The sequence below is a fragment of the Vombatus ursinus genome, unplaced genomic scaffold, assembly GCF_900497805.2.
Source record: "Vombatus ursinus unplaced genomic scaffold, bare-nosed wombat genome assembly UNPS02014810.1, whole genome shotgun sequence".
NCBI classification, from domain to species: domain Eukaryota; kingdom Metazoa; phylum Chordata; class Mammalia; order Diprotodontia; family Vombatidae; genus Vombatus; species Vombatus ursinus.
In genome coordinates, this window is record NW_020954588.1 from 33,014,363 (window position 1) to 33,025,037 (window position 10,675).

General features: G+C 39.5%; 1 protein-coding gene across 2 annotated transcripts in view; it reads left to right on the plus strand.

Annotated features, from left to right (window-relative positions):
* The window catches only part of ZBBX (zinc finger B-box domain containing), a 126,725-nt gene extending 116,270 nt beyond the window's left edge, over positions 1-10,455 (plus strand). For both annotated transcript variants that reach the window (XM_027876075.1, XM_027876076.1), the window contains exons 20-21: positions 8,820-8,958; positions 10,265-10,455. In XM_027876075.1, the coding sequence (XP_027731876.1) occupies positions 8,820-8,958; positions 10,265-10,367 (242 nt within the window). In that variant the 3' untranslated portion in view covers positions 10,368-10,455. The remainder of the gene's footprint in view (positions 1-8,819; positions 8,959-10,264) is intronic.
* The last annotated feature ends 220 nt before the right edge of the window (positions 10,456-10,675 follow it).

The window sequence follows — 10,675 nt, forward strand, 5'->3', positions numbered from 1 at the left end:
TGGTGGTCTGTTTCTTTCCTTTGCTTTTCTCCCTGCTAGAAGTTGGGAAACCTGTGCCCTTGTATCCATCCAGGCTCCACTAAGGTATAAAGGAAGGTATAAATGTTTAATTCATCACTGTCCTCTTTTTAGGAATGAGTGAATTTCTCATGCTTCTATGATTATTGTTAAGGATTATTATATTCATTATATTGGTGGCATTTTTGATAGTTGTACATTTGCAATGATCTAGGAATTTCCCCTGATGGTGCATATGCCTAAAGGGCTATAAATGTATTAGGTCAGTATTTTTATACTTTCATTATTGAGCTCATAATTTTTCTTGGTATTGCATGTGTTTGATAATCCACATAAAATCTCTCTGTCTTCTTTCTCTGTCTCTGTATGTTTCTCTCTGTTTCTGTCTGTCTTGCCTATCTGTCTCTCTTGTGAAATTGTTTTTATATTTTTGTTTTGTGGGGTTCCAGTTTCCAGAAACTCCCAAGTCTGCTTCCTGATCTCTCCCAAGAGTGGCAGAGGGCATAAGGCATGCCTCTCCTGAAATTTCTACCTCTTCATGCAAATTCAGGAACAATGTTGATCAACTGCAGTGCATCTAAAAGAGCAAATAGGATGATAAAGGGCCTCAATCAGTTGAAAGATCTGGGAATATTTAGTTCTTAAAATATTTAAGGGGATATGATATTTTTTTTCCATATATTTGAATGGTTTCCACATGGAAGAGAAGGAATATTCTCCCTCTCTACACCTTGGCCCCACTGGGGAGAAGTTGGAACAATGGATAGGAGGGGCAAAGATGCAACTTAAGGCGTCAAGGCAATAAGAAAAAAAACTTCCTAAAAACTAGAGTCATGTCAAAGTGGAAGGGGGAAGTAGTGGTGGCTCCCCTCTCACCAGAGGTCTTTAGGGCTAACACGTTGTACATCAGTGGTATCAAACTCAGACAGAAACGGGGCCGCCAATGGCCGCATACTGCCTTAGAAAACCATGTTAACGTTACTTATGTTCTGTTGTATTTTTATTCATTTTGTTAAATATTTTCCAATTATGTTTTAATCTGATCCCGGTGCCCTGGGCCCAGGCCATATGTTTGCCGTAGAGCGGATGCTTGCACAATTGTGATTGGGACTAAGTCATATCTCACGTCCCTTCCGGCTCTGAAAAGTCTGTGATTTTGTTAACCCGTGAAATAGGTGGTACAGTTATTATCTCCATTCTGTAGAGAAGGGAACCTCAGAGAGATCAGCAGACTTGCTACAAGTAGGTATTTTCAGAGGTAGGCTCATTCCTCATTTTAGATCCCACACTTCTTCAAGTTTCAGAATCCTCAGAGGAAGGCCAAGTGACTAAAAAGTGTGCATTGCCCAAAGTATCGCATGCAGTTAAATAGCGAACTTGTCGAGTCAGTAATATGCTTCTACCTCAAACCACTGCTGCATACGCAAAATAAGTTTGCCAACCCATCATTGCATAGGAGGATTTTGTACAAGATCAATAAATTTGGGAAAATGTGCAGTTCTTTCAGTGAGCTTATGCTACTCCCTGCTACAAAAGCCCATCTTTTATTCTTCCAGCGTTGCTATGTGGGTCTGAAAATTGCAGACTGACTTTTCACTAGTCAAGTCGACACAAAATTTTCTCAGCTCTGTTTGATCTTAGATAAAGATAAAAAATAATTTGGAACAACCAGTTTATAATTCCTAACTTCATATTCTTCAAGGCTTATAAGAACCAGACCCATGATTTCACATGTGGGAGGCTTTTTTGATCAGAGAGATTTAAAATAATGAGGGGGATGAAGAAGAGGCGGTGAATTGGGATGACCTGCTCTTGTCTGGATGACTACAATCTTCATCCATTTGGAGGTGGGCTGACCCTTTGGGTGGTGACAGCAGGCATTTCCTATAGGGGCTGGAGACTCCTTTTCTTATATGGTGGATCAGTGCTGTGGCATCAGCAACACTTGAATCAAAAGCGGAGACAGAAGGCAAATAAGAGATTCTATCTCACACAGTAAATTTCACTGCTTACAATTTAAATCAGGGCTTAGTTGTTAACTGTTTTAAGGCTGATAATATAAGACATTGGAGTTGTTTATGGCTGTAACACAATCCATAGTTATATAACACTGAAAGTGTATTTCATACTCAGAGTGCATAGGAGGTATTTAACTCCTTTTCCTTTTGTACTTCTAGGCCAAGGTATATTCATATTTTGTGTAACATTCCATTCACAATGTAGTTCAAAGCCAACATCACTGGTGGAAATTAAGATTCACAAAAATAAGGCTATGATGTGAAATTTTACTTTCCAAAAACGAAGAGTAAACAGAAAAATGATTGGAGGTTTTTTGTTGTTTTTTTTTTTTTTTTAAGATCAGCAATGAGCTCATTTATATTGGTCAAAATGGCTTAATGTCTCTGAGGTTGTGGGTACTTAATTGTACATTTATTGTCTTTTTATCGATATGAGGAGATGTTTCCAAAACATTCATTCTTTTATACTGTAAACTTTCTCACTAATATAGTTAATAGCTCAAGGTCGGACACCATTTTTACAAAAAATTCTCATGGGGAAGGGCCTTGTTTTGACACTTGAGGACTCCGAGGGTTCTTCTTTGATTGTCATAAAAACGTAGATTTCTAATTAAAGAAAAAGACTTTTCAGTAATTCAGAATAAAATGTTAACATATTGTGACAGTGTCTTAAAAGTTAGAAGACATCTGGTATAGATATTCAATGAGGCTAAAGTCTTAAGTCTGAAAACTGTTGTCTTTTCAAAACTAGGTGTGCATTTTCCTTCTGTTATTTTATTCTAAATTCAGAAGGACTTTTTATAATGGCAGGATTCCAAATTTTCCTATTCCATTGTTTGATATGAACTGCATTTTAAAATATCAGAAGCTCAAATTAATTTAACCCTACCCACTTCCCAATTTCAAAGTTTTAACATGAATATTTCTCTATATGGAGGCAGCTAGGGGACTCAGTAGATAGAGTGCTGGGCCTGGAGTCGGGAAAACTCGGGTTCAATCCAGCTTCAGATATGCGCTAGCTGTGCCGCCCTTTGCAAATCACTTTAACCTGTTTCCCTAATCCATTGGAGAAGGAAATGGCAAACCACTGTAGTATTTTTGCCGAGAGAACTCCAAGACAACACTGACTGACAGAAGAACATTTCTCTCTATAGCATTCCAAATCTAATGCACATTCAGTATTATATTTTTAAAGAAACAAAACAAAAATCTCCAAATAGACCCTTTTTTCAAGCACAGTTGAATTATCACACTACAGTACGTACATTTTAGGACACAAAAATGCAATGTTTTTTTTTTTTCTCTTTGGAAATAAAATATATCTGTCACTTTAGGGAAATGTTAGCTCCCACAAACAAATCATTGCTTCACCATTACTTCTAATAATCACTTGATCATAACAAAATAATCAAAGGTTACTGTCTTCTGTTTTAGGAATTGTTTTAGCACAACTAAAAATACTCCCTAGTTCTACTTTGGAAACAAAATACTTTCCCAATTCTGAAGGACACTATAAATATGGATCTGTTACATAGGCATAAATAGAGAAATGCCTGTCCTCTGTAATTCTTCCCTCTCTGATAATCAAGTGACAGAAAGAGTGTGTCTAGAAATGAATTACAGAAATCCAACCTTCTTTTTTCCTTCTGTATTTTAAACCTTACGTGATAAAATAATCAGGAAATCCAATCTATGGAAAACAGTCAAAGTTTGACTTAACCTCAAATGTTGAAATTGATATTGAATTTGCTTGGGGGTTTTTTCTCTTTCTAGAACAGATATCCCTCCTGGCATATCTTTCATGGCAAAAATATTTCAGAAGAATGGAGAAAGAGTGAAACCTGTCTTTTACCCCATTCTTCTGATTTTCTGCCCTTTTCACACTAGATCACCAAATTCAGAATGGAAGGCAGAGATTAACAACTGCTCAAATTTAAGGGTACCTGGGAATGGCACAGGCCCAGAATACCTCTGATTGCATCGCCATCATCCCAGATTGATGGAGAGTCCTGATAACTTCAATGAAAGCAGGCACCTCAGCCTGTCTTGGGTAAGGAGACTTAGAGAGGCCCTGCAAATATGACAATCATTGTGACTTAAGCTTAATAACTAGATATTTAGGAAGTTTAGAATATCTTTTCTGAAAAACCTTGGCTTTCTAAAAGAGATGCTTAGAGACTGCAGCTGTATTAAGTGACATTTACAAGCGTCACCAATGCCAACAGGCACAAATGCATACTTCCTCTTCCACATTAACCCAGCTGAGAAGAGAAAGGCCACTGACCAGCTATGGCAACAATTCAATTCAGAGTGTCTTTTTTTTATCATAAACAAATTGACACAAATCACACCAAATATTTTCTCAAGTTCTTACATACTTATACATCTTAGAAAAAGATAGATTCCCGTCTAGACATGCTTTTCTCCCCTTAATTGCACTATCATAACAATTAAATCTCTAGAGAGTAAATCATAGAGATACTGGTGATCCCTTCCTTGTGGAACTTACTCAAACAGATTAAGGCACATGAGAAAAGCAGTGAGAAGCTATTAACTTACACCCACATTTCCAAGGAAGTTCAACTGCCGTGGAGTCAAGAAAGCTCAGCCGAGCTGAGAAAAAAAAAAAGAAAGAATTTGGTAGAACAGAAAATCCATAAATACACAAGTTGGGGTAGGGGTGGGGAGCTGGGAACAGACAAGTAGCCCATTTTCTCGGGGGACAAACTTCCACCACCTTTAAACCTAAAATGCACACACACACCCCTTCTGGAGACATCAACAATCATTTACTGAGCACCTACTATGTGCTAGGCATTGAGCTTAGTGTCAGAGATACAAAGAAAGGCAAAACAATCCCTGATCTCAAGGAACTCACAATATAATGGGGGAGACAACATGCAAACAACTATGCAAACAGAATAGAGGCTGGCTAAATTGGGGCTAAGTCCAGAGGGAAGGCACTAGCATTGAGAGAGACCAGACAAGGCTTCTTGGAGGAGCTGGTATTTAAGTTGAGCCTTAAAAGGAAGTCAGGGGAGGCAGGAAGTGTAGATTAGGAAGGAGAGACATGGAGGAGAGCCAGTGAAAATTTATGAAGCACCTTATGTGCAAAGAACAGCGAGGATGCCAGTTTGTCTGCATTGCAGATCATGGAGGAGGGAATAAGTTTAAAATTGGAGAGGTAAAAGGGGGCCAGGTTGATGGGCTTTAAAAGCCAAATGGAAGATTTTGTATTTCATCTTGAAACTAATGGGGAGCCAATAGAACTTAACGACTGGTGGGTGGAGGGTGATCTAGTCAAACCCGCACTTGAAGATCACTGTCAGCTGAGTGGAGGAGAGATCGGTGGGGGGAGAGACTTGAGGCAGGCAGACCCCATCAGGCCTGTGCTAGGGTGGTGATAGTGTCAGAGGAGAGAGGCAGGTGCATACCACAGGTGCAGTGAAAGTAGAATCCACAGGGGATTGATTGGAGGCAGATTGGATACAGGGGGTGAAAGAGAATCTGAAGGGTCAAGGATGACAGGTTGTGAGTCTGCGTGAGTGGGAGGATGACGATACCATCAGCAGTAATCAGAAAGTTACAAAGAAGCAAAGGTTTTGAGGAAAAGATAACGAATTTAAAATGTCAGTAGATCATCCATTTTGAGGTGTCCCGTAGGCAGCTGTTGATTCTATACTAGAGTTCACAATAGAAATTAAGATTGGATAAATAGATCTGAGAATCTTATCTGCATTGAAATGACCATTGGATCCATAGGAACTAATGAGATCACCAAGTAGTATTAGGATAGAATTGAAAGGTGAGAGGACCCAGGAAAGAGTTTTGGGGGACACTGCCAGGTAGCAGGTGTGATTTAGATGAAGATCCAGCAAAGGAGACTGAGAATGAGTGGGCTATAAGATAGGTAGAATCAGAAGACCCAAGAGAGAAGTGAAATGAAATGATATGAAAACTTAAGAGAGAAGAGGGTGATTGACACTATTAAAGGCTGCTGAGAGGTCAAGGAAGATGGAGATTCAGAAGAGACCGTTAGTTTTGGCATTTAAGAGATCACAGCAGTTTTGGAGAGAACGGTTTCAATTGAATGACGAGGTTGGAAGCCAGACTGTAGAGAATCCAGAAAACTCTGAGAGGAAAGCAAGTAGACAACCATTGGTGTGTTAATCTTCAAGGAGGTTAGCCATCAAAGGGGGAAAAAGTGCTGGATATTAGCTAGTGGGGATGGATGGATCAAGTAAATGTTTTTTTTTTTAAAGATGGAGATATATGAGTCTGTTTGCCTGGAGTAGGGAAATGGCAAGGAGAGATCAATAATTAGTGAGAGAATGGGAATGGTACAGTGGACAGTTTGCTGGAGAAGACTATATGGAAGAAGATTGCCTGTTCATGTACAGGAGTTTGCCTTGGCAAGGAGAAAGGCCACCTCTTCATGTGAGACTGGGTTTAGGGAGAGAGAGTGGCATAAGGCATGTGAGTGATGCAAGAGGAGGAGAGGGAGAGAAGAGGGAGCCCTTGCAAATAAATAGCCCATACTTTTTCAGTGAAATATGAGATGAGATCCTCAGCTAAGAGAGTGGTGGGAGAGGGGGCCATGGGAGGGATGGAAATGTTTGGAAAAGCCTCTGTGGTGAGTTGTATAGTGAATTGACCAGGTTTATATAGAAGGATTGCCAGCCACAGTGAGGGCCCAGCTGAGATTATACGGCATTAATTTGTTTGTTATGGACCCAGTCAGCGTGGTTTCATTACTTTCTCCAGCTTCATTTTGCAACATGTGACTAGAAGGCAGATGTTCAGCAGACTAAGCCTGCCATGGTACTTTCTGGAGGTAATAAACACAGAATCTTTCTTGCAGAACCATAAGCTTCTGCTGATGTAGAACCAACAATAGACTTGAATCAGCCACACTAAGAATGAAGCAAAGTAATGATTTAGATGAAAGGCTTCTACTGACCTGAGAAAAAGGGAAATTCCAAGCCTCAAAGAAACATGGAGCTTATAGGTACCAATGTTCCTGAGCCCCTAATGGTAATTACAAAGGACTAGCCCTCTTCCCTCAAACGTGACACTAAGAGGAGAGTGGAAGAAGCAGTTTCTCTTCACTCCTCTGTGGTTAGGACTCACTAACAAAACTGCCGTGGAAAGAAGACACATTGCACAGAATCTAGGGATTCGGTCAGTGAAAAAGTTGAGTTTCATTTTTGGTTACAAGCTAGGGAGTGAAGAAACCCAGAGAGAAAGGAAGGTCTCTCAGGGCCACGAGGACCTCCGAATGGGAGCTATTTCCCATGGATACTTACTGTCGAAAACATATCCTCATGCTGGGTTCACACCCAGGCGGCCACTGGCCTTGGAGTCAGTTTATTATTTTCTAGAGGAGGGGACAGAGGTTCCTACTTTGCTGGTCTCATTATCCTTATGATTCAAGAGAGGATTGTCTGTCTTTTGTTTTTTGACGATGGCTGGGGTAAAGAAAAGCCAAGACACAGTGAGTAGAAGTGGCTTTCCATTTAAGCTGAAAGGGAGGGTTATTCTAAAATGGCATCACTCTCGTCAATAAACAGATCACATAGGGTTTCCGTGCCAGCACTGCAGCCATTATGGACAGGTGTGAACAGAAACCGAAATAGTCAATCATGCAGTGAGAGCAAGAGATTCCAGATGGACAAATTGCATGCATATCACATTCATGAGATGTTAAAAGACATCTAGAGGAAAGCTACCAAGTTGTTAGCTAAATCTTCTGTGGAGATGGATATGGAATATGGAAAGATAAAAGATGTGAATTCCATAGGATAAGAAGATACCAATGAGCTGCTTTCTGCAAAGGTAGAAGGAAGATGAATGTTGAATAGATTTGTCTAACCTCTATGTGGAAATACATCACTCTATTTCCTATATATGGTTATCCCTATTGGCCATTTACTTATCATCAAAATAGAGAGCCTATTTACCCCTCAAGGATATTGTTAGGATCAAATGAGATCATATATGCAAAGTGCTTTGCAGACCTTAAAGTGTGATATGAATAGCAGTTGTGGTTATGAATATTATTGACAAATTTTATGTTTAACTTCTTTTTTTCACCGTAACCTCTTCTGGCTTGTTTGACTTCTGGATGTCACTACACAGCTGCTTACTCCTTCATTGATTTATGACCTATAGCTCAACAGGATCTGGAAGCAAAGAAGAATTGAAGTTCCATCCTTTAAAACTCAGAATTTTAATTGCCTCTCAAATCCCAAGGAAAATATCTGAACCATAGAACATAGTACCTTAACTGGAAAGGGCAGCTTTTCTAAGGAAGCACTCTGCTTTATAATCACTGATATTAGGGTCAGAAGGGACTTCAGAGGTCATATAGCCCAGTGTTAATTGGAGTATCTCAGCACAGTTGCTGTAATTTCCAATTATGAAGAGGACCACAAGGAAGAAGTTGAATGTGGGGTCAGTATAGAGTAATATAACAGCATCCTGGCTTCATTGGCAAGCTTTATAATTTTCTCTTAAACTTGGTGAATTTTTTGCCTGTTAGATAGTCCATTCCAAATATAATTATAAAGGTATTCACAAGCTGATTTTTTTGATCACTCACCAATTTTAGACGTCTGTTTCACTGACCCTCCCCCCCATTTGCTCAGAGAATGGAGAGTTAGTTGTATATGTGAACTGATACACCACACTCTTTACCATTCTAGGTAAATTGTCAGCACTTTTTCTCATGAGGTAGAACAGTGACAGTGTCTCATATAAAATATTTCATATAAAATATTTCAGATGCTACAGAAAGACTTTACAGCTTAAACTCTGAAAAATTATCGGCTATCAACAGACATTCGGAGAAGATAAGTAAGACTAAGACAGAAGTCCCAATGACGCCCGGACTAAGGGAGTCCAGTAGACTTGACATTTCAAGGTAAGTAACAAATGGCATGTGGTGAAATTGGTGATATGACAAATTCCTTTCCTGAGCAACATAATGAAATATATGGCCCACAAGTGTGTACTTCCTGTGGCTATTCTTTGTAAAATAGTTGAAGCCACTGGCTAATTACACTAGAGCAGATTTAGAAAAAAGGCTAACAATTCTTGAAATTATGCCATGTTATATTTTGTAAAATTATATTATACTGTTTCAACTTGGAAGAGATCAATGGTTCTGTGCCATCCATATAAGAATAAGGGGACAATGTTGGGGTGAGGGGAACCCTCTCGGAATCTTCCTATATTGACTAAAAGCAGCATATATGTACATATGGTTGAGTATTTGAATAAATTATCCTAGTGCATCCCAAACTTTTCAGCACTGATTTCTCCATAATCCATGGAATTACATATAAGTGACATTAATAATGGTGATTAGTCCCAGCTGCAATGAGCTTCTTCATCTGAAAATTAAGGCCAGCTTGTTCAGAGATTCAAATTTTAACGTGTTGTTCAGTCATTTCAGCTGTGTCTGACTCTTTGTGACCCTGTGTGTAGTTTTCTTGAAAAAAAAAAGACTGGAGTGCTTTACCGCCTCCTTCTCCTGCTCATTTTATAGATGAGGAAACTGAGGTAAACAGGATTCACTGACTTGCCCAGGGTCGCACAGGTAGTAAGTATCTGTGGCCAGAATTGAACCCAGGAAGAAAAATATTCTTGACTTCAGGCCCAGTACTCTACCCAGCGTGCCACCTAGTTGCCCGTATTTTAACTGCTATAACAATTCATCAAGTAAAGTGAATATACCAATCAAAGATATGCACCAGTTGATAGGGACTCTGTATTTTTCAGAATGCTAATGAATTAACTTTTTCACCTAAGGTAGCTTCCTATGTAATAGTATGATATGTGTACCATGAAAAGACAGTATGACATAGTGGATAGAGAATATTTCTCAGAAGCCAGGGAGACCTAATGTAAAGCCCTGCCTCTGATAGATCCTACTTGTGTGACCAGAGGTGAGTCACTGAACCTTCCCATGCCCCGGAATTTTTCTTAAGTCTGTACATTCCAGATGACTTGATGATCTGAATGGATGGAAGCAGTTTCCTTGGTGAAACAAGAAGCTGCCAGCTGCAATCCTTGTGAGAGCTGTTAGCTACCAGTGGACACTCCAGGTGATCCAACACCAGCGTCATGCCCTTCATTATGTATGTGCAGGACTGGTCTGGAAGGCCTCCTCACACCAAGACTTTCTCTTCTGTGTGTTGATTGTTGATGTGTTTTGAATCCCCCAGCTTGTATGCTGAAGTTCGTGGTCTGTTATTTTCGTCAGAAAGCAGCACAGATGTTGAAGAAGAAAGCTGTCTGGAAAAGCTCCAAGTCATTGCCCTCCGCTGACCAAGACGAAGAGACTGATCAGATCCTTATTTTTAACTTGCGTGTTCACAGATTAAAAAAAAAAAAGACAAGATTTAACCAAATGAACCTACATGCTGGTCTTAGCTAATGAAAAAAATAGATTATTGAATGTCTCGTTTCAAAGCCTGCATACTAATAAAAGTTGCTGAAATTGTTATAAGTTTAAGACATATTTCTTTTGAAGGATCAAAGATCACTAGTAATGGTCAGTGCCAATAATGACACACTTTGGGGTAGCGCTCTAAGGGCTTACAAAGAAATGTTTCCAAATTCACCTTATTTCTCAG